This window comes from Ptychodera flava, chromosome 18, assembly GCF_041260155.1.
Source record: "Ptychodera flava strain L36383 chromosome 18, AS_Pfla_20210202, whole genome shotgun sequence".
NCBI classification, from domain to species: Eukaryota; Metazoa; Hemichordata; class Enteropneusta; family Ptychoderidae; genus Ptychodera; species Ptychodera flava.
In genome coordinates this window covers 28,198,792-28,223,424 of record NC_091945.1, presented here as the reverse complement: position 1 = coordinate 28,223,424, position 24,633 = coordinate 28,198,792, and the positions used below count along the sequence as shown (strand labels likewise).

Genomic DNA, 24,633 nt, shown 5'->3' with positions numbered 1-24,633 from the left:
AGAAAGTTTATCGTGATACATCCAGTGAACGTGAAGTTTGTTGCAAACATCCGGCAGTTATTGTTTTTCTTCTTTGTTAGTTTTGAATTTTCTTTGTTTAACTTGCACCCGGCACCACGTTGTACGGAATGTGTATACACAATATCTCTGCATTTACAATCTCTGTGAGCATTTTAAGAAACTATTCTGTAGGACCACTATACTAAAGTTTTTGTGCCGCACAGGAGGCAGCTCACTGGACTTCACAAAGCTACTATAATGCAGAAAATAGCGGCGACGCTTTTATTCTTAACGGCAGGTAAGCAGTGTTTTATTTTGTCTTTGAGGCATATTTTCTCGACACTGTCAAGTACATACATTGCTCATTTCTCCTTCCTGCGAAACTTCTACTTGATGTCTTCATTCTGCTGATATCGCTGTAGCTTGCACTAGAGGCATAGCTTCATGACCGCTACTCTATCCTCGTGCTATAAAAAGCTTTCGAATTGACACAACTGAGGGACACTTGACCCTGAAATTTCTTGATGAAAACGGTTTTGGTTTTCTTCGAGGGCCCTTCCATACCTTTATGAGGCACCTGGAACCGACTGTTGGCTGTGTATTCCTCAGTTTTGCTACATTCTCTTATCAGGTTAGAGTGAATACAAATAGATAAATATGTTACCAAATTATCATTCTTTTGATATTTTACGGCTTTAACAGATACAAGGCCGGGTGAGCGGCTGGGATTTTGAAATATACTGGTTGCCTGCAAAATACTATCCCGCCGCTAAATACGAAAGAGAAATTTCTAAACTCCCCTGGCCTTATTGTGCTTCAATGCAGTGGCGGCCCAACCCTTACTTTATGCAAGGAAAGGAGCATAAATGAATGCATAAACAGTACAAGCTATATATCATCGACACCAGTCATTTTGCTGCTAATCATGTCCGGGTTTCTATTTTCACTGACCTTGTAAACTCTGGTCACATCTGGAGATGTCAAACACTTAACTGGCAATTATACGGCAAAACAGGATAAATGCACTAAGTACACTGACGAACTTATCCTAAAATGTCGCTCGGCCATTTGGTAAAATCAAGACGTTCTACTCCTGATGTTGTATGTACCAACTTAACGGTAGAATGCGGCCCTTGAAGAATTTTTCGGAAACTCAGAGTCGTTGGAATGCTTTCCTGTTTCTTTTATTCTGTGGACACGTTCTGAAGACTAAGAAAATGGAATATTCACGTACACACTTGTTTTCGTATATTGAAAAATGGAAAATAATGTTATTTCTTCCCGATACAGTCAACTGTGTGTACGGCGGCCATTTTAAATTTCAAATATTGAGAAATTTTAGTAATTTTTTTTCCATTCCTAAACTTTTCACTGTGAACCTTCATGGTTTCACTCAGTTTGAAGAGTTTTTCATTCGGACACATAGAAAAAAAATCGACTTATGTTTTCACTTGACTCATTTCTCTTAACTCTCGCTTGCTCTTTCAAACGTTGCCATTAAACGACACAAGAGTGAAAGTCATTGAGCCGGGATCATATCCGCTTCGCTAACCGAAAGAGCTGCTGAAAAACTCAAAAATGATTTCTGCATCAAAATACCGACAGATAGACCCAAACTAGTCCACTCGTAAGCAAGCGGAAGCTTGTCGAGCTAACGACGACAGACCAACTATGAGAATTCGCCTAAACTTTGTTTCTGAACAATGTACATCCTCAAGGTGTGGCACCTGAGCAACTTTCACCGTAATGGTAAACCTCAATTTTGGAAAAGTCAGTGAATTCTCGATCGTATTCGAAGTCCCAATGTACGGCACATATATGTAGTAACCTCGATTCGATATCACTGTCAAAACCGCTCGGCTAAATCCTCACCTTGAAAAAGGAGTATAGTTCAATAACCGAGTTCAGTTGAAACAATTTTTAGAAAAATTATGAAACTTGCAATGTCTTCATTTTTTTAAGTCCCTGTCTCACATGTCATTTTTCATTTCAGCAGTATGGTAACAGCAGCCCGACGCAAAAAAAACCTCCATAAATTTGCAAAGTGGCTTTTAAGCAAAATTTACGGCATTTCCATGAAAAATGATTATTTCTACCTTTCAAAGGAGATATTACATCACTTAATGGACCATAGTGCTTTTAAGATAGTAGCAAAAAATGCATCATATTTCTTACTGCCATGGGTAATATTATATTTTCTGTTTGTACAGTCTGCCGGGCAGGCGTCATGCGACCAAATGTGGATGAAAACGTAATTTACGCGGTAAGTCAATACTATAAAAATATATCCTCATCGTTCAGAATTTAAGCAGGCACAAGGAAACGTCGGCTGATTTCTTAGAAACCATTACACCTGATAGCCTCAGCGTGACATAGTTTCGGTTTATCGAACGCCCCCATTAACATTTACCCCGGGATATAACTCATCAAGTCGCAAAATTGTACAAATTGCGCAAGCTGAAGGCCATCAATTTGCAGTCATTAAATACACTGTCATGTTACTCATTAAAGTTACCTGAAGTAGAATAACCGGTGATAGTGGGGTAATGTTTTGATCTTACGAAAGCAAATTCTATAGAATATATTGATTAAAATTTCCCAACTTTGCTTTCACAATTTCAACGTAATAATGTTTACTGATGCTGCAACCCTCTTCCATATATATATATATATATATATATATATATATATATATATATATATATATATATATATACTATATGTATATATGTATATGTACTATATATATATATATATAATATATATATATATATATATATATATATATATATATATTATATATATATATATATATATATATATTACGGCTTACTTTGTATGATATTTCAAGTATGAATGCCAATGTCAATGAATAAAAGGACAACACATTTCCATATGTATACCCGTCTACGTTTTGCGGTATGGTTAAATTATTGTACAGCTTGCAATGGTAGCCATTTTAATTCGTTTTCTATGCTATAAAACCAGTTTCCGTACAAACCATATGCATACCGGCACATTTCTTATTACATGATTTGTGTATTCCTGTCTACCATATTTTGAGATACCATCCAATATGGCTACCATTCGTGCATTTTGTGAAATTTTTAGCACATTTTATTCATGAAATGGTTAAATGTGGCAGCTGGGTGGGTACTTAGTTACTCATCTTTTTATGAAAGCAGTAACATATGATTGTTTCGTTCGATATCACTCCTAATGACCGTTTTCATTCAAAGTTGACAAAAGTACAATTTATAAGGACAAACATGTTCAGATCAACTTGATAACATGTAAATGGACAAATGCTTCTTCCCATTCAAGCACGAGACCATAGTTAGTTCATATGTGGTATAAGCCAAAGGATAGACTATTTCTGAACACAAACGTATTTATTAGACCTCACTTTCATCCTGCACGATGTTGGATGCATCCATGACATTCTTAGTGATTAAGTGTCTAGAAATATGCCAGGATTGTTGAAGATGAGCCACCCACATTGTTTAATTATGGGTAAACTTCTTATATTTTGAAATACAACACAGCAGTTCAGCCATTGAAATATAGCTTGGCTTATAGTTGACGACAACCATGTCGTTTTTTACAGGCCTTATAGCTACAGCTTCTCAGAATTTTGCAGACTTATTATTGTTAAGCATGTAAAGCGGAGGGATTTTTACTAACAGGAACGATAAACGTGAATTTCAAGTCACACAGCTGACACAGTGAAAATGTCCCCGCTAGGATGCTAGCTTTAACCCTTTTGAGTGCTGTATTTTTCTCAGTGACACCAAAATTTTAGTGCAACATTTTACCAAGTTTTATGATTTTTTTGATAATCAGTGGACCACTTGAACGCGACATTTCATTGGCCACAGTCTTTTATCAAAATTTTGGCAAAAATCTTGAGAAAATTGACTGAGATATGTTTTATAGGGGCGACAAAAATTGACTTTGGCGCTCAAAGGGTTAACCATTACCTATGGTGGATAGGCGGCTTGTGCAATTCAGGTAACGGCGCATTTCAGTCATTTTTCTTATCCCTCCTGCATTTTTCTACCGTATATTCACATCTGCTGATCGCGTTATGCCACTCAAAAGCTCGGGCATGAATCCATATCAGTACAAGACAGGTTCGGAAAAAAACATGTGGGCGAGACTTTATCTGTTGTTTTGAGCCGACCAAACTATGTTCGAGGGCATGGTTGAGGCTTCGGGCAAAAAGCGCGGACGGAAGCCTTTGAAAGCGCAATCTAAATGGCAGAGCCCGATTAACATTAGATTAGATTACGCTTTGGAAATCTTGATATCTACATTTGGTGATTTCCCTGCCACCGATGAATTTTCCATCTTTATTAAATAAATTAGGAGGCCTTACCGCCACATGGTGACTATGATCAAATGTAATACTGTATACGATAGGACTCCGCAACTGAAAATGTCAATATCTTGGTGCGCGTCTAGTTTGAAAATAAGATGTTTGTAAAAATTGCTGTTGTATCGACGCACTGATAAATTATACCTTTTCTATTACCATTAATAAGTCATCCAATTTGAGCGATGTGTAATTATAAGCGAGATAACCATTCACTTCAGGCACTAGTAGATTTCGAACGGGCGAAAGATCATTCGTATCCTGTGGGCGAATGCAAGATTTTCCATAATTTAAAGGAAATAATTATCGAAAATAACAAAGAGCAAAATTGATAGTACGACAAAAATAGGTATTTAAGATTCGAACGTAAGTAAATGTAGTATTGTATTACCATGACCTTTATCCATTCTTTCGACACTGTAATTCTTTGCAGGATTTTTGTGACAGGATCATCTACGGTTGTTTTGTCTTCCCTTTCAAACCGGTTTGTGGTCTCTATAATGGCGAATATGTAAACTTCCCAAATTTATGCTTGCTTTGTCAAGATGCAAACCGACAGGCATGCAGGGGAGAAGAAGAAACCGTGACATTTGCCTATGAAGGACACTGTGATTATCCTCAAAATTTTGTAAGTCTTTCTTAAATTTTTTTTTGTATAATGGCGGTCCTTGAATGACGATTGAGTTAATGGACCTTTGGCAAACTAACAGCGCCCTCAATCTATAAATACGTCAACCAACACGTCTCAATCTCTGTTATTGAAGGACAGAACATTTGAAATTCAGATTTTGAGAAATTATGAATTTTGAAAAACGAATAAACAGCGTCCCCAAATATCCATGACGCACATACCGGTTATCTTAGTCCAACTGAAATTCATATAACCTGCAAGTGTTGCACGGAAATGAACGTGTCATGTCGTTCAAAGTCTACGTAGATTTCACTTTAACTTGTCGAAGTGCAAGTGTGACTATGTCTCTATCTAGCGCAGGTGCTTCTCACATGATCCACGACAGTACAGCCCTGAACATTTTTCGGTTATTCCCACTATTGACCGTATTGGCTTTTTCAAATTTCATTGGTAATTATATGTAAATCCACCTCGTTCCTTTCCAAGCTGATCTCTTCTTGCCTATTATAACTCCTGTCCCTTTTGGTTCCACAGGAAGATTATCCAGGCCTAGGCTATGGAGAACCTGGAAGTACTCAGAATAGCATATACAATCACTTGGTAAGTAATCACTATTTGTAGACGAATATTGGCTTCCTGGACTTGGACTTGATTATCCATTGTTAGTAGTTTATTTAGTTCATTAAAAAAGTTTAAAGGACTGCAACTGTAACATTTGATAATATTTCATCAGTCTAGTTCTAAAACTTTTTCTTACTTTTCTCTATAAGTTTGTGAAATATAAATTATTAGCCTTGACAACAAAATGTACTGGGTACAATACAGAGTGTTGTTGTTGACAAATAAATTCTAGTTCGAAGTGAATTTCATTTGTCAATAATTATACATCTTGACATGTTGAGCAATAAGCATGTCGACATGTGGTCGGGAAATTGAATAAAAATCCCTACCCTCTGCAGAACAATAAAAAAAAATTATAAAAAATGCTGAAAATTCATTCGAATTCTGTTTAATGAAGCTGTAAGATATGCATACTAACAGGCCAGCTAAACAAGGTCATATTTTTACGGACTTGCCAGGCAGAGAGACATGGCTTTGCCGAGGATCTCGTATTTTCCCCGTGCGTGTGTCTGTCTGTCTATCAGTCTATCTGTTTGTATATTTGTTCGTGCTATTTTTCTCTCGACAAAATAAGCCATGTGCTTGTTCAAAAAAGTGACGAACCCACTGGCAGGCAGAATTTTAAAAGCAGCTGTCTTGTGCTGTTAACCATTTGAGTGCTGTATTTTTTCCCACCAAAATTTCAGTGCAACATTTTACCAATATTTCTGAACTTTTCTACAATTTTTCTGATAATTTGGGACCAAATGAACACAACATTTCATTGGCCACAGTTTTTATCAAAATTTCGGCAAAAATCTGACAAAAAATGACTTAGGTATATTTTATAAGGGTGACAAAAATTGACTTTGGCGCTCAAAGGGTTAAAGTTACGTATAAACGGAAAGTTATCATCACACTTTATATGGATGCATGGTCTGTGACTTTCAGCAGTCATCTGTGTTCTCATTTCTATCACTCTCGTCCCTCTTTGTTTAACCGACAGCCTATGTGGTGTGCCCGTTAAGATGTCACGTGACGCTAGAAGCGGAGATGACGGAATATTGATGCAGTCCTGCCCACATAGAACTTTTCAGGAGTCACATCTGCTGTTGTGATTATCTTTGAAAAATACTAACTTCGAAGCTGTAATTATACGACGATATGCCCAACTAACATTTCTTCTCCGTATTTTGTAGAATATCACTCAGTCCTTGACGTTGCTCTTCCGACCTAACTACATAATATTTCAGCTTCTGAGAATTTTTACACACGATTGCTATGATGCCAACCTAACAGTCCATTTTTTCTCGATGTTATCAAATAATCATAATAATATTTAACTTATATCAGGGGAACACATGCTGGGTGTATTAAGGAACTGGCCTGCTGTGCTCAGTCGTAACGAGTAGACGGCTTTGACCTAAACTGTTCCATTTCCTGAAGTTTAAATGGAATATAAGTGAACACCATGCCAATTGTGGTCAGTGCGTTTTGTCTGGCCTGATACGTAGAATGTTTAAAAGTGAAGGATATTTACACGCTGACATGTTAACACCTTGAGCGGGGCCTTCCTAAACAAGCTGTCTGACCTTTAGAATCAATTTCTACACAAATATTACTTGGAATTGTGTCACACTATTGTTTTTACCTCATGCATATACCAGACATCAGAATCTACCGGCAGTATTTCTGATTACGGTGTGTGTACCTCTTTCTAGAATTATATTTTTTAAAGTCCAACGATATAAGGCTAACAGTGCCATTACCAGAGTTCGATGTATTCATTGTTCAATTTTATACCACGTGATCGACACATTGGTATTACCCGGCATAATAATAGTACATTTATTGCAACAACATATTCGGATATTTCCTAGTCACGCGAATAGATTGACCATGAGACACCAACCACACATAAATTATATATGTCATGTATGTAAGTATATACACATACTTTAGATATACACTTACATACAGTGCTAAGGATGTAATCTCAATGGCGAGAAAATCGAATATTTATTTTTCCCAATAGAGTTAACACTGGCATCCCTGCCATTTTGAATTTCAGATATCGGTACATTTAGCGTAATTTGTTTCTCTGCTGTCGAACGTTCAACGGAGACCTTTGACTTTTATTCATGGTTTTGAACAAGAATGGCTAAAAATTACCTCGATGGAAGTTTGAGCAAACTGAAAGTTTAAGTCTTTCACTTTTGAGGCGCATGCTACATTTAGCTGAGAAATGTCCGTAAAGCCAATTGTCATTTCCATTGAATTCTGCCTCTCGGTTAAAAAAATCAATGGCTTCCATGTTTCACAATAACAGTACGTTTTGAGATGCATCTCGTTAGCGGTTTTCGTACACAAAACAAAAATTTTCAATAATTACTGATTGAACATTTTCCAAACAAGAAATCCCAGACATTCTTTTCAGTATGTTTGCAACGGCCCGGTGCACAGAAAACACCGCAGCGTTTGCATAGCCGGAAGGTTAAACACTGATTTTTAAAAGGGTTTGGAATTAGATGTCATGTGACCCTCATGTAAGCAATGATTACAAACTACTAATCATAGCATTCATCAACATCTCAGTTTTTAGATGACGTATGCTGGCTTACCAGGTAAATTGTTTGCAGTCTGGGGGAATTCATCGTTTGGAAGTGCCCAATACTTGTCATGAAACCTAAGTAATCCAACATTCATTCATTATGCGTAAGTATTAATAAACCAAAGGGAAACACCTTTCATCGTCATTGATGTTTTCTATCAAAAGTGTCATACTTGCTAACATGCGTGTTACATGTGAGCTCTTGCGCATATATTGTTAGCAATAGATATTCGTTCTTCCACAGTGATAGAGGGACTGCGTTGCTACATTGGCCATTCAATGAGGGCGCTCCGTCTATGTTTTGTGGATACTTCCTTTCGGATTATACCGCCGTTTTAAACATGTTCTGGTAGCTATTCCGCCTAAGGGACAATACAGTTTGTTTTGTTACAACTACCATGTTTGCATTATAGAGCAGAGAAGCATTTTAGGTCAGCTATTTTTGTGATTAATATTCAAGGCCTTTGGTTTTCAACCAACAGCATTATCGTAACTATACTGATGTAATTCTTTAAAGCGGGTGTAATAAAAGAAACACAACACAAAAGAGATTACGGGTCAGTTAATAGTGTTACGATTTAACTCTTAATAAACCTTAGCCTGAAAGAGGAGAAACAATTCAAGGTCTTTCGAAAATTGATGTGATAAGCAAGAGGGATTCAATTCAACGGTACAGGATTGACAGTGCAGATAGAGCAAAGCGAGACACCACAAGAACGCCCTTAGCTTGTCATGATTTCCGGTGTAAACCTTCACACAAGAATGTGACATACGCTGCAAGATATGGTTGGTAATTTGTTGCTTTTTTTCTTCAGGTGATAGATTTGGAGTGACGACAAGATTGAAGTCCATGGGGAAAATTCATCAAATTACCGTGTTATTCCACAGAGAAACGTGTAGACAGAGTGGCAACACTTGCATGCCTTTTGTTCCATGGTCGTCTCGGTAGACTATTGGCTTTTCATATTAAAATGAGCTTCAAAGGTGTTAAACTTTTTGGAGGCTTTGTTTGTGGTTGATAATTACACGAGATGATGCGAAAAATACGACGAGATGGCATCGTACTGCCAATCGCGTAGCAACCATAGTTACTTTGTGAGCTCTCAGGCCAGAAACACTGCTTCACGCCAATCAAAACATAACACGCCAGCAGTTTCATAAACATGTCCTTCCTTGACGCACGTGTAAAAGACGGTATGACTGACCGTAAACCATTGAGTAAAACCAGACAGTATCGATAAAAGACTTTCAAATTTGGTTCAAGTACACTCATTATATATTCATAAAAATATGAGAGGAATTTTTAAAACGGTAAAACTCATTTTCCTGAAGCTCAAAACACTCCCGTTATCGCCAGCACGTCAATTCTGCTCAGCACCACACGAGAACAACAACACAAACTTTGCCGAACATACTTTTACTTAACAATTGGCGAAAATCCGAAAATTACCGAAGGATTCATGGTCGGCACTCTTCGGAAAAGAGAGGCGAGAGCAACCTGAGGCGAGGCGAACATGGATGGGTTACGTAACCGCTTCACGCCTTAAACAATACCCGTTGCCACTCTATCTATCTTTCTCTATGGTTATTCCTAGGAGAATACTTTACTTTTAGTCGGTTCATTCATTACAAATAACATTCATCGATTAGCCTCGTCACAAAGCTTACTGAAGATGATAGCAGTGATGTTCTGCCGTTGATCAAAGGAGGTATACAGCCTTGATTAGTTTGTCGTAATCAGCTGTCCATTGACGGCAAAACAACACGTTAATAAGAAAACGCTGCTATGGCAACAAAAGACTGCCAAATACGTCGGCTGTAGCTTTCAAGAGTAAACAGTTTGGTTTGGGATCCGTAGGCAGCTTACGCCACCGTGACCGCAATTTTCTGATTTCTGATTAAGCTACTATGATGAGTTTTGCGGCCCTAGGCTCATAACGTAAAACGTCGGCAGATGCTATTTGAAGTTACAAAAGGGTTAATAATGTCGTTTTGCCAGACTAAGTTTTTTCTGGTTTTGACAAAATCTGCCGAAGAAAAAAGATTATCTAAACGCGACGGTGTTATATGGCTACGTTTCTTCCCCTAAAACACAGTGCCGAGACACATTCGCGCCAAATCGTCGATTAATAACAAAAGCCTACAAAACAGTCAAGAGTTTGTACATTTTAAGCGAAATGGTTTATTAAATGGTCTTGAATTCTTTGCCAGGAGATTGTGTCAAGCTATACTATTTTTAACACATTTTATTTGATTCAACTGTTTTTATAAAGTCTGAACAGAGATGACAGATGTCACGGCGTACGTTGTACTCATGATACGATATGCCCGGTCCTTTCTGTCAAAACCTCAAAAATAAAATGACTTATAGAAGATACCAAGAAATATGAAATTTCTCTACATATACATATTATAATACAATGTTTACATGATTACGGATACAGAGACCCATTGGTTGTACGCTTCTTTTGTTAAGGTGAGCGGAAGTGAAACATTCTTTAAAATGTTGATTTCGCAAATTGTAGAGCTCGCTCAGTTTAAAACTCGCCAGACCATAAAAGATTTCACACTTTTAGAAATAAAGATTTGTATTTCTACACTGTATCCGAGCGTTCAAGCTTAAAACGTCATTCTCTATTCATCAAAAACGAAATTGTAATACACCGCGCTATCACATCACGAGTTTGGAAAGAAACGGACGGATGACGTATATGTCTTCTTGTGTAAGCCAAAGTGTGATTTGGTGAGTCAATCTGAATAAGAAGGCAGCTGGTAATTTGCTGTCAATAAGCCATCTTTTATTGGAGGAGAGTTGTAGAGAAAAAATCTTCGAGTTTAGCAAGGGCCATTCCGGGATCGCCACGCGAACTCTGAAAGTAGGCCATTTGAACGTCACTCATCCCTTCAGGTTATTGATAATCATATTGTTCTTTATATTCCGATCGTGTCCATGATAATCGTGTAGCCAGTATGTTGTGACGCTTCCCTTTCCCTGAAACGACAAATGACGTCACAGATGCGTGATTAATTCGTGAGCATATGGGGAGCCACTAAATGCCATATTTTGCCACAAACGATCTTTTCTATAGAGCTTGTATCAAAATAATGAAAATTTTGACTGTCAAATGTGGCAGTGTAAAATGAGTTCTGATTGGCAATACATTGGAAGGCTATTAATTGAGGTTCTAAGTGGAAAGTAATCCTCCACTGAGAATGGAAGTCAAATTATAGAGCCTGCGCCGTATTTGTTCGACGTCAAACTCGAGGAAGGCGATTAAAAAGAAATTTCTTCTTCTTGTTTACATCAATAATTCCAAAGATAATTCAAGAGCGTATGTCTTGACCTTAAATCAGCTCGTTAGTATCAACAAAATCTCGACACAATGCATTTTCTGCAGAATTAACGGGCACGTCATTTCAAATTTCAAATTACTTTATCATAGCACTCGCTTTACTGAAAGTAATCTTAGAGCAAGCGTTTTCAGTTAAAAGTCGTATTACTGGAGGGAATCATTCACCCTCATTTTCGTTTGCGCCCGCAATGCATTGGCCTCTCTTCTGCGACCTGTAGATTTTAAAACCAAAAACAGAATTTTAGGCTATCCGGTCACCACATCTCGAGAACGTTACGGTTAAATACCTTCATCTCAACCTGTCCACGCAGTTCGACTTCGAATCCATTAAATGTATTCAATAGATTGACCGTCGGGACGCTGACGTGTATCTTCAATGCTGCAAATGGATAAGAGGACCTGTTGTTAGTGCCTGAAAACGGGTTTTATACAATTACACTACGTCCCTGTGGTATAAAACGGTCGTTTAGAATGACTTAAAAACTATACGAGAAGAGAATGAACTGTGACGCTGGTCTCAGAGGATGTATCGTCGATTTAAAAGGAATTAAAAGTATAGGGGCTGCAGCCGTTCTATGATCATCCGCTTTAGAGCGATCGCAAAACTAGATGCAATAGATAGCGGTTCTCTCAAAGTAACCCACATCCTGACTTGTACCTGGTTGCTATAATCACGCTACTTCTTCACCATCAAAGATTGTGAAAGTGGCAGAGATATCGTTGAAAGATAACAATTTCGTAATGTTCGATGACTCTGAATTTGTGAAGACTGCAATATCCTGACGATAAGGGATAAGTTAAAGTAGAGATACATCAGTAGATAGGATCCTTTTCTGTTTAAGACAAAACGTTCAGCAAAAATTTTTCTGTCGACTTTTCCTTATTACAAAGGTTCATGGAAAAGTATTGAATGACATTGAAATAAACGAAATTGCATGTAGGTTTGCGTCCAGTGCTTTTTGTGAACGCCTTTGATCTGTTCGCTCTCCGTATGAGGTAGAAAATTACAGAACTTGTATTTATTGGCGGTACTTGACCGACAGAAAGCCAATCGACCAGGGATCGATTCTCATCTAAGCGCAATCGATCGGTGTTACCGATGGCAAGACGTGATGTACGCTGCATACGTTGCAACACACTCGCAGACTTTCTCAATTCCCATTACTCTATACCGCTAGCAAGAATTTTGGTATATGCATGATTTGAAGACAGAAATCCTCCAAAAACAGTTGAAGCATACACGTATTCGTGTGGAACTGAAACCAACTCCCGGACTCATAAATATCCAACGTTACGTTAATGTTCAAATTGTTTTTTCTCTTACGCAGTCCGTTTGACTCCATTCTCGACGCAGTGTTTACGGTATCACCGAACAGACAGTACCTGGGCATCTTCAGACCAACAACGCCCGCGCACACGGAGCCTGAAAAAAGAACAACGCTGATATGTCAAGATTTTAATACTTAAGATAATTGAAATGTCTCGAGCGTAACAGAAGACAGCAGAGTAGATTTCATCAAGATTAAAAAGCTTTCCATCTTTGAAATTATTTTGCCTAGCCACCTGGTTCTATAGTTTCCTCGGGGCAATTATACGTGGATGGACTCAGCAGCTTGGCAAAGTTATTAACACCGAGTAAGGCCTTCTTTCATAGACGAAAACATCTTACATGTAGTGTAAGTCTCTTTCCAAATCTCAATATCGATCAACCACATCACTACTACTGTCTCTGATGTTTTAAATAAGGCTTTGTCGATCATTACAAATTTTCAGCGATAATATTTCACAAAGACGTGATTTTGAATATATAAAAAATTTGTGAACACACAATCTTGCCTGCATGAATACATTGAAAAAATATGGCAAACCAATGGAATCGACTGTATATTCAATCTACAATGCAGTCACTGACACCAACACAAGCTCATTGCATATATTATACCTGTGTGTATGCCGATGCGCAATTTCATGTGCTCTCCCGGACGATGCCTGATCTTGAAAGTCTTTACTGCATCGAGCAAGGCCAGCGACATCCGGGCTATTTCGAAGGCATGCATGTTACCATTGCGCACGGGTAAACCTGATACGACCATGTAAGCGTCGCCGATGGTTTCCACCTAATGATTAAACAATGGAGACAAAGTTGCAGAAATTTTTCGCAAATGTGCGGTCTTTACGTTCTCAATAAATTAGCAAAATTCTCTTCGTTAGGCAGGGTGAACGGCAGCTGACTAGAATGAGTGACAGAGTTCGTGTAAAATATTCATTATCTTAGGTAGGACTGTCAATTACTCGTGTCGCTGGTCGTGGTTCCATTCATTATATTTGATGGAACAGTGCATGTTTGGGGCTACCCTTATTGATTGTGTTAATCGAACTGTTCATTAACGTCTAACCTTATAAACATCGAAGTGATCGATGATTGCATCAAAGCACGTGTACAGGTCATTCAAAAGGTCAACAACCTACACAGATAGAGAGGAAAACAGGAAAAAAAGATTAGTGAACATCACTTGAAATAAACCTTAAATGCAAATCATATTGAAATCTCTAATTGCCTTTTTCATAAGTAGACAGACTACAATTCAATGCGAAATGAAATCAGTTACAGTATAGCGATTCTTTGTAGCACGTTTTATTGCCTGAAAAGAGTATGATAACTTAAATACAGCAAAGACGGACATTTTGGTGAATAACTTTCAGCGCTGTTTCCAGATAATTATAAATGCGCATATATCAAGGTTCTTACATAAAACGATAGTACATGTATTTGAACTCGGTACAATATGACCGAAAAGTTAAGAATTGGAATAATTGTCATTAGAGAATGAGAAACACTGTCACAATCATAGGATACAGGGTTATATATATATATATATATATATATATATATATATATATATATATATATATATACATATATATTGTATATACTCCTAGATGCATGAAACTCATGTAACAGATACAATTACTTTGTACTTGAAGTAATGTGTGTTAATATATATACACATATATACACATATACATACATATTTATATGATATATGACATATTTGACAAGAGCACACTGTTATGTATCCACCCTGGAACGTAATTCCTAAGTGAACAAACCTGATAAGGCGTGCTACTGGCTGAAAGGGCAGTAAAACCGACGATATCACTGAAGTAGATTGTGACTGCGTCGAAATTTTCGGCCTCCACTTCCTGGCCTCGTTTTAACTTTTCAGAAACCGACCTAAAACAAAAGTAGCACAAGTATAGTACTTTCAGGTAGAAACACACATTGCGTACTTATTCATCTCTACCGCTCTTTAATTTGTATTCATCGAAACGAACGATATTAACGGTTTTATAGCATCTATAAATCCAAAAGGCACAATCTTTGACGTGTTGGTTGATATTGAATGCCATGATAGTGATGGTTTCAATAAATGGCTCAGACAACAAGCTTTTTCGATTTTCTATGCTTTAATTATTTCAGAGATAGAAGATTATAGAATGATTTGAAGTGTAATATTACTTTAATGCTTCGTCTTCCAAAATGCCATGAAACTAGATAACACGGAAAATAAGGGAAGCCCTTGAATTTTCCATTAGTTTTAGTAGACTTCTAATAATTCTAACTGAGCGCTGTTACCATGACCTTATCGTATACTTCATATGTCAGTGCTGCCTTTCTTTTTCCGGGCGATTGCATTTCTGCAGCGATCGAAAATTGAGAACCAGAGCATCCAGGATTAAACTACGTATGCCTTGTATTGTAACCCATTTATTTTTCCACAACGCTGCTTTTCCCTCACTTCAAACAATTCACTGAATCAAGGACACACCACAGACACTATGTATGTATGTATGTATGTATGTATGTATGTATGTATGTATGTATGTATGTATGTATGTATGTATGTATGTATGTATGTATGTATCATCAATTTCTTCCTTATGAAAGAAATTCGTCAGACGAATCAAATTTGTATTGAAATGTCTACAAACAATTACCTTGGAAGAAGACGATCAAGTAAATCTTCAGCTCTCTTCTTTTCTTCTAAATATTGCGAAGTTCTTTCTTCAACCAATCCTTCTAAATTGTTGGCATATTGTTCCATTCGGGCAAGTAAGTTATCCAGTATATTGTCACCTTTCTTCCTTTATGAGAGCAATCACACAAAGAAAAGAACATTGGGGATTAGGAAATGGAATTGATGTCAGAGAGATAGTGACGTGGTTGGTGTATTGCAAAACAGATTTTTGATTTCAACTAAACAAAAATATTTGCTGCACTTGTTTGAACTTGACTGTAATTGCCGCGCGATAAGAAAAACAGAAAAAAGAAGAATACCTTTGTTATCCTGCCGATGATCTAAATTTCAGAGCACTACATGCATATTTAATAAGCTTACCTTCAAGTTCAAAATCGAAAAGTTTGTGAAAGTGGCTTGGAACTCTCAATACTGGCGATGAAATAATCTTTTCTTTCATATTCAATGTTTGAAGATGGTGATACGCTTTAGCCAAGCTTATAGTTCAGAAGCCAACGGTTGGGTTTCGGCTCTGCTCAGGGTATACATATTGCGTCTAATCGCATTTCAGTTACTATGCGGACGCAAGTTATTAACGTGCATAGCGTCTGACATTACAAAGAAATTAATTCTCCAGCTGCGAAGACATTGTACTTAGTCTACCAATATGTTCGTGCCTTTACTTCCTATTTATACTTTCTGCAAAGTGTCTTCAGGTATCACAAACAAGTCCTCTTGGTTACTTTCAATGATTATCATAACTGTCCGAAATATTCAAACCATGCCATAGACATTGCATAATACACAACATAAAGAATAAAAGTCAAGTGTGCAATTTTTGTAACATAATATAACCTTGATGATTGCATTCAAATTGAACGTTCCTGCAAATTTAATAAAAAGAAGTCCTTTTTGAATGGGCACATAGAAATATTTACCATATTATTACTGTACTAACATAGCCTGAATAGCAATTAATGCAATTCGACCGATTGTGATACCATTATAAGGACCATGATCAAAGTCAATTGGAATATCTCTTACTCACGTTGCAGGATTCAATTTGCGTACTATGGACTTGATATTGGATATATCTGGACGGTCGGCTGGCTCTTCAGCCCAGCATCGCGTCATAAGGACGTCCGCCTCACGGGGACACTCCCCGTCACCGACAACTGGCCTGAAGGGCGGGTCTTCACCCTCTTTGACCTTCTCAACGATGTCTAGGGGAGGAAAAGGACGTATAAAGTTGTAAAAGATGGAGAGTTGAAGGCGTTTGACTTGTGCGGCAAAAGTTTGGTCGCCGTTGAGCGAAAATGTTGAAAAGGTGCTTTGTATTGGATGTATATATAAGTTGCCATTCAAAAAAGGTTACTATTTCAATGGGTGCAGTGAAAAAAAGAAAACATTACATTTTATAAGATGTCGCGTATGAAAGACTTCAACCACGACAAAGCATAAAATTAACGATTATTTTGTTGTAGGAGCAAGCCCACACTTTTTACATTTTTCAGGCCAGGGCGCTAGCCTACTGTATATCCGTGCAGTTATAATTGAAGCTTGACCCCAGTCAGTTAATATTGTCTGCAAATGCCTGAATATTTAAAAAGTAAGCTTCTACAAAGTATAAGTATAACTAAGTTTTACTCGCTACAATATTCTTCGACACTCCGAATATATAATTACTACATTGATTAAAGATAAATGAAATAAAAGCATGCCTTTTGCTTATCAATCTTCAAAGAATAGTAAATTGAATACTAAACGTTACATCAAACAAAGCAGTGTGTTCGTCGAGACAGACAATACACCGATGGTTGACTGACTGTTCTGAAATGCGTTTTTACGCATACCTCTCGGAGACAGGGTCATATCATTCTGATGAAATGTTCCGCATCGTAGGGCGATCTCCTGCATGATAATACCGAAGGCATAGATATCCGACTTTGGCGTCCCGCTGGGAGGTATCTCACCGCGTAGCAGCTCTGGAGAGCTCCACAGAGCTCCTATCAGAGAAAAAGAGTCAGGCATTACATATAGGCATTGATTCAAATCAGTCAGGCATTACATGTAGGCATTGATTCAAATCAGTCTCAGTTTACGAATGATTGAATAATCTTGTCTGACTGTCTCTCCTTTTCGAGGAACTGCCAAGTCATCTTTCAGCTTGTATTTCTATCTATCCGCTTTGATCCGTCCTTGCCTGGTCTGACTCTGCTTTTCTCTTCTTTTAGTTGAACACGTTTCTAGTTATCACATTGTGTCACTTTTCGTCGAGCTGTTGTCTTTTAACATCAACCGTAAGCAGAGGGCATAACCACATTTCGGACAAAATGAATCATTTAAGATAGTCATTCACTAAATTCAAAGTCTTTCAAGTTCATGGATACCTGAAGTACCGTTATCATGCATGCGAGTCTACGAGACAATAAAAAATTCCAAAATGTTGAAAGTTTGAAACTCTTGCTGTACCCTTGCTAGGTATCTGTTTATGTCTTTATTTTGACTGGAATTATCAGTACCGAATACCAATATTGCAAAATACACTTTGCAAAATGCATGTGTCTATCTAACGTCAAGGGCTGCACATAAATCATTACATAGAATTTGAATTCAATCGCAACGGCGGGTGCTGCAACACCTGCCAATCGCAATATTGAATCTAGCTATACGGCCATCTCCTTATAGTCGTCATCTTGTGGCTACCTCGTTACATTTTACTAGTGAAAAGACATATGTACAACAACCACCTCTCTCATGTCTATTGTAAGTGGCCTCGTGCAATTGCTTCAGACTTGGCACAAAGCATGAGTATAATGGTCAACATGTCTAATTAAAATTGACGTCTGTGGAAAAATTTATCGGATTGAAAGCAAGAATATTAGTCACGTTCATTGATTTTCTGTCACTCTGCATCGCCATCGTTGCAAAAATTAAGTGCATATATCATGATGTTCAAGAGATTGTTGATTATTAATTTCACTATTTCTGTAATTATCTTTGCCTAAATTTCGCACAAAACGCAACACATACACCGAAAGTAATGCTATACCCGCCCTCTATCAAAAGGCCATTTCCTTACACGGGTAAGTTTTTCTTGATCCAATGGGTGCCCACAATACACAGGTCTGTCTGTAATTTGGTTTCGTTTGCCTATGTAGGAAGGCTATATTCATTCATGTATAAGATATATAAGACCAAGGCTATATTCATTGATGAATAAAAGATTCTAGGCCCGTATAATACCAGCTTGCATTATTATATTTTTTCTTAATAAATTGTATATTCATACTCATATATACAGCATGTTCATCTTCCTCGAAGTCACTGTACATGCCAGGCCCGCCATTTTCAACCATAGAGGGAGCCTTACTCCTGATGTCGTACAATCCGAAGTCGGTCAACTTCAGGACAAACCGACTGTCCACCACACAGTTTGAAGATTTCAGGTTGCCGTGGCATTTCAAAAAGCTGTTTTGAAGATACTCTAGACCCTGTTGAGGAAACATTAATACAGACTCGGCTTAAAATGGGGAATTCGAACTGGCCAATGTAATGAAATAGTCAATCACAGAGGCCTTCTTGACATAAATGGTATAATATTATCCTGCAATAATATCATTTAGAAGTAAGGCGATCTGATTAAATTTCTTTTCACGTAAATTCATGCCAATAACCTATATATTTTGTCAGTGTACAGCAAAAGGTTGCAAGTTTCAGGGAAGTCCGGAGCCAGCTTGAGTATGCCAGTCAAGTATGGTCTCCACATCAGCTGTATCTCATTCGCCGTATTGAAAGAGTTCAGTGTAAATTTCTCAAATACTTGTGCGGTAAAACTGGCATAACCTACTCATCTGGTTACTACAACCAACTCTGTACCTTTTTCAAAATTCCATCTCTACAAGAGCGTAGGAGTTTTCTGGATGCCACCTTCTTTTACAAATGTATGTTCTCTTTTTATAACAGCTCCGAAATTCTAGAGCGTATCTGTTTGCATGTGTCTTCTTGCACTTTGCGCTCAAAGCAACATTTTAAACCTAATGTATCAAAAGTCAATGCTCATTCTTCAGCATTTTTACAAAGAACTATGAAAAATTTGAATTAGTATTTTAAACAATGAGACTTTTGATATTTTTAATTGTAACTATGGGCAATTTCGCAGATTTCTATTTAATAATGTTTATTCTTTTTAGATCTGTATTTTTTACCAATGATTGTTCTTTTTAACTGTGTTGTTACTGCCTATGTTTCTTTGTTCTTTGTTGTGCTCTTTGTTAGTTTCTTTATGTCTTTTGCTGGAACTGTAATTAGGCGAAAGCCCGTTGTTCCAAGCCAGTAAATAAATAAATAAAAATAAAATGAGTCTTGAGCGATATCTCGAGACCGATTAATTTGCACTTTTCAATTTATGAAACTTGTCGCACTAAGCGAGGACATGTTGTTTTCAAACAATGATTATTTTAGCTCAAGTTTGAAATAGTCAAATCAGATGCATCGTAAGGGGTACGGTAAACCTACAGTCCATATAATCATATTTACAAAGCTATCGCACCTGAATCTGAGAATTCACTGCACAGTCAAATCTCAGTGTAAGGCTTAAACAGACCACTTTAAAGTAATGGTATAAGTCTACTAGAAAATACAAACTCAGATAGTTTAATGGCTCAATGACATCGTTAGCCATAAAGATAGAAACTAGGAAAACATTGTTCTTTTGAATATCAGACTACTTCTTATTTTTATATCGATAAAAATAAATGAATTATTCTTTCTTAAGTATGTCGAAGAAATTCACACTACAAAGGGTTTACATTTGCAGACACCTTATCTCATCAATGGTTTTGTGTTGCGTAAATGTGGACTGCCGATAACGCCATCAACGCTTGACATATAGACTTGTTCCGTCCTATGGCCAGTCTGATGTAGAAGAACAGTTTACCAATAGATGTATCTATTTCGCATCAATCTTAAGGTAGTATGCGCCTCGAAAGTGAAAGAGTTACACTTTTGCTCAAATTTTCCTCAAGGAATATTTCAACCATTGTCTTACAAAATCAAAAATATAAATCTGGGTCACCATGCAAATTTTGGAACTAGCGAAACAAACTACCTAACATTTTGCCTTATTTGAAATTCAAAATGGCCGCCATTCCTGTATTAACACTATGGAGAAAAATCAAATTTTGGATTTTCGAAAAACCAAGTCGGTAAAAGTTTTTCTTTCTCCAAGAACTTTAAAATTAGCCCCCACAAGTGGTAGATCAGAAAAGAATTGTAAAAGTTGAGAGTCAAATTATCTCTTCTAGAGGCTACCTTAACGTGTACACAATGTATTTTGTAGCTGTGCAATATGACCATTGAGTGCAAACAGTTTTAAGCTTGAGTTTGCATATAAAATTCAACTGGCCATGGCCAGATGTTATTATGGAGGCATAGCAGATTGTATTTGGCAAATTGGTGGGATTCATGGGCGCAATACCTACCTTGCAAACATCCAACATTAATGAATATCGGAACATCCAATCGAGTTTAATGGCGTCGTTTTCCAGAATGTCCTGCAAAACAGACGGATTATTAGGTTTAGGGAAGCATTTTAATCCAGTTAGGTCTCCACAGAGTTTACCTGAGCACTTTGAGATTGTAATTGACAAATATTTGAGGAAAATTAGAACAGCGCTGATCATTTCATCAATTGCTTTTGCTTTCGTATTTTGAGATTGAAAGTATTTCAAAACCATATCAGTGCACAGCGCTCATGTGGTGCATGTATACATTTGGCTAATTGTGCGTCAGTCCATGTGTCCTTAGTCAACTTGCGTTTGTGATTATATTTGTGGGCTATGTCATTATTTTCTGTCTCATTTAGCCTTTTGTCCTCTTTATTGTTGAACCTTGTCCCATCCATATATATCTAAAATGCTAAAGCTCATTCACCGTAGTCAGGGATTAAACCTTTGAACCCGACCTTATACAACAAGCCAATTAGCGAGACCCTCTTTCGACCAGCAATGTCGACTTTTCTCATGTACATCGTGACTGAAAGTACATGTAGATCAATACGACCCTCTTCCAACTTAACATCTTTCAAACAAAACCTGGGCAGACTTGAAATCTGGCTCAACTACATCAAGAAATCAATTTTACCTTAACGGATGAACATAGGTGAAAGAATCAGACCATACCTGCAAGCTTCCCTTTTGGCAATACTCAGTTATAATACAGCTCCTGTCTGGTTGGTCAAAACAAGCCCCTATAAATCTCGTTGCATTCACGTGACTCAAATCACGCATCTGTAGTGCAAAATAGACTTTATGTTAGTTTTCTGCGATGTATTCGACAAAGGTGAGTCTAAATGGGCCAACGATATATATCTCTCAGATAAGTATTCCCAGATCTCTATATTGTCAAATGGGAAAACTTTCGGAAAGAAATACTGACTTGTCACAGGTGACCAAAATCGTCCATTGGTAGATTTAACTTACATGTCGAGTCCTTCAGGAAATTCCAACATCGGTTGAGACACGAAAATAGTATAAACCACTATAAGTGCAACACTTGAAATTATATAAACTGATTGCTGAGAAGCACATCTCGTATTACCTGTTTCAGTTCCAACAGCAGTCTCGGAGTCAATGCGATACGTTTGCCAGGAGACAGAAACTTGATTGCGTAAACATTACCCTGAAGAAAGGTAAAGATAGAGAGATTGGATTGTGGGCTGTGATTGCGAAATCTGTTTCATTTGCTCACACTGAAAATATCGCGATTTTGCGGAGCCAAGGTTTAACAAAATATATATAAATAATGGTTATTATCAGTAATGGAGTCGGTAACAAGGTTTAGAAAGGATTTCTTAAATAAGTTTGATTCCCCAGATGTGCTATAAAAAAACACCCATTATTCAATTTTATATGCATATGCATATTAATTTCATATGCAGAAAGTGTCGTCAAATCTGAATTCTTGACTCAATAAAGACACCGTTCTCCGTCTAGACAGTCACGTCGATAGTAATTTCATTCTTTTTCTCATTTATTCAGTTAACCCCCGCACGAAAAACATACCCCCGAGCGTTTGCATTCGCTTTCGTCTGCATTTGGAGGACTTGGACGTACAGGGAAAATGTGACCTTCACATCGAGTTTTAAATTTTGCTGATCAACACTGAAGTCTATCTCCTCCCTAAATGCAGTTTTACGACCGAACGACACCAGAGGCATTGGGTCGGAAGTATTTTGCGGCAATAGCAAAGCGGCGCCAAAATGGCCCTCTCACACACTGAAGTGAACGTTGTCGATTGAGATTTAATTAATTTACACAGCGCTATATCTAACCAAAGTGTTCCGCCTGTGAACGAAACTTCGCTTAAATAAATGCACTCGCCTTGATGCGTGGTTACTGCTCTCGTAATTTTAAGCGTCTTCAAGCTGCCTGTTTTGAAAAGCCGTTTCCTTTGCCGGAAATTTCAGAAGCAAAGTCACTATTAATCATGATCAGTATGCCAAGTATATCCTTTCCACAATTACTTAACGTTAAAACACACCCAGCAAAAACACACTCCCGACAATAATTTTCTATTTTACTCAGGCCGTAATTTCTTCAGATCATATTTTCTCAGATTGTTGAATATTTGGAGCAAGTCGAATGGCACTAAAAGGTGAACGGGAGCTAAATTAGTTTTAAAAGGTTTGGAGATTGACGCAAACGGCAACATTGATATTTTGCGCACTGTGTGGCTTGTAAAGGCATTTTTCCGGATAGACAATCAGTGAAGGGGTTTAGAGAGAGAAGAATGTGTTTGAAGAACTGATGCACAACCAATGCTTACATCAAATTCTTCAAAGAGTTAATGATTTCGTTCCATTGAATACGGGAGGACATAGTATTTGTTGATAATGGGCACTATGATTGGCGACACGTCATTTTCAGTCACCATAATGTGTGGGAATAATAGCCAGGCCCATTGCTCTTACCTTGTAAATGCAGGTCTTGGTGAAAACTTGCTCTGTGTCGACATTTGATTTGAGTGACACCGTGGAGTTCTATGACAGCACAAGAAAACAAACAAAAAACTGTATGAATTAAGCTAATTGCTACCTGATATATATGGTAATAGCCGACGACGTTTTTCAGGATTCTTTTTGTGTGTTGATGTTTGTCGATTGCTAAAAGCTGACTGACGAGTGTATCTAAAGAAGTTTTCCATTCCCTACAATAATATAGAAAAGGCTCCCCTTTGCAGTTGTTAATGACTTGAACATAAGGTTTTGATGTAGGCAAATAAAGAAAGCGGAGGGATGGTTGAACCGAATAAAAGATGGACACGTACTTCGTCAATCATCCAAAAACCAAATGGTGGCATTCAGCGCGTTACATTGGAAAATGGTGACATGTGTTTGTGAAGGGAAGGTCGAACAAAATAGGATGGTCTTATTATAGATACACAAATTGGTATGGGCGCCACCATCAATTAATAGAAGTAGAGACATATTAGGTGCGTTATATGTAAGTCGTGTATTTTTCCAAAGATTCTTATAATGTTATGTCTCATGTACGTGTACTTGGTCTCAAAGCACATTTCATACCAGTTACAAAAGACATGTATTTAATTTAGACATTTGTATGAATAAATGTCACGCGTGAAGTACCCCATGTAATATTATAACTAAAAAAATTCATGATCAAATTTCGTTGCCGTAGTGCACAAACAAACGCGTGCGTCATAAAATCTTGCCTTCACAGCTATGCGTCATGAATTTCCGTCGCGTGTTCGACATTCAGAGATATTCTCATCTGAGTTGCTTATTGCTAGAACAGGACCGATAATATGCATTGAACTGAGTGGTATTCAAAGAGGTGATCTTATTCTACCTGTTGAGAGGGCTGTCTTAACTGACAAATAACCTCAGCAGACTCATTGGCTTATAGGCTTCTAGCAATAAGTGTCGTAGAGTAATTGCAACTATTTACGAAACAAATTAATGTGCTAATAGATAACCAAAACTGTAGTGGACCTTGCTTTGTGTTAGTGCTAGTTCCGTCTTT

General features: G+C 37.5%; 2 protein-coding genes across 3 annotated transcripts in view; one reads left to right on the top strand and one right to left on the bottom strand.

The window, feature by feature from the left end:
- Window positions 1–28: 28 nt before the first annotated feature.
- On the top strand, window positions 29–8,764 carry LOC139117300 (uncharacterized). Its single transcript, XM_070680283.1, has 5 exons — window positions 29–298; window positions 2,211–2,263; window positions 4,809–5,003; window positions 5,541–5,606; window positions 6,613–8,764. Exons 1-5 carry the CDS (start codon window positions 259–261, stop codon window positions 6,631–6,633), a joined length of 375 nt encoding a protein of 124 aa, XP_070536384.1. The 5' UTR covers window positions 29–258; the 3' UTR covers window positions 6,634–8,764.
- A 1,238-nt stretch (window positions 8,765–10,002) lies between these two features.
- Window positions 10,003–24,633, bottom strand: part of LOC139117297 (atrial natriuretic peptide receptor 1-like) — a 96,306-nt gene continuing 81,675 nt past the window's right edge. For both annotated transcript variants that reach the window (XM_070680280.1, XM_070680279.1), the window contains exons 8-21: window positions 23,562–23,630; window positions 22,190–22,270; window positions 21,772–21,879; window positions 21,073–21,144; window positions 18,882–19,083; window positions 17,443–17,595; window positions 16,638–16,812; window positions 15,570–15,716; window positions 14,682–14,805; window positions 13,967–14,035; window positions 13,513–13,687; window positions 12,895–12,993; window positions 11,858–11,949; window positions 10,003–11,209 (exon numbers count right to left, since the gene is read on the bottom strand). In XM_070680280.1, the coding sequence (XP_070536381.1) occupies window positions 11,114–11,209; window positions 11,858–11,949; window positions 12,895–12,993; window positions 13,513–13,687; window positions 13,967–14,035; window positions 14,682–14,805; window positions 15,570–15,716; window positions 16,638–16,812; window positions 17,443–17,595; window positions 18,882–19,083; window positions 21,073–21,144; window positions 21,772–21,879; window positions 22,190–22,270; window positions 23,562–23,630 (1,662 nt within the window). In that variant the 3' untranslated portion in view covers window positions 10,003–11,113. The remainder of the gene's footprint in view (window positions 11,210–11,857; window positions 11,950–12,894; window positions 12,994–13,512; window positions 13,688–13,966; window positions 14,036–14,681; window positions 14,806–15,569; window positions 15,717–16,637; window positions 16,813–17,442; window positions 17,596–18,881; window positions 19,084–21,072; window positions 21,145–21,771; window positions 21,880–22,189; window positions 22,271–23,561; window positions 23,631–24,633) is intronic.

Excerpts from the sequence above, each read along its gene's own strand:
- LOC139117300 (XM_070680283.1), top strand. The coding sequence starts at position 259 with ATGCAGAAAATAGCGGCGACGCTTTTATTCTTAACGGCAG. Across the intron at positions 299-2,210 it reads GCTTTTATTCTTAACGGCAG|TCTGCCGGGCAGGCGTCATG; the intron begins GTAAGCAGTGTT and ends CTGTTTGTACAG. Across the intron at positions 5,607-6,612 it reads ATAGCATATACAATCACTTG|CCTATGTGGTGTGCCCGTTA; the intron begins GTAAGTAATCAC and ends TTTAACCGACAG.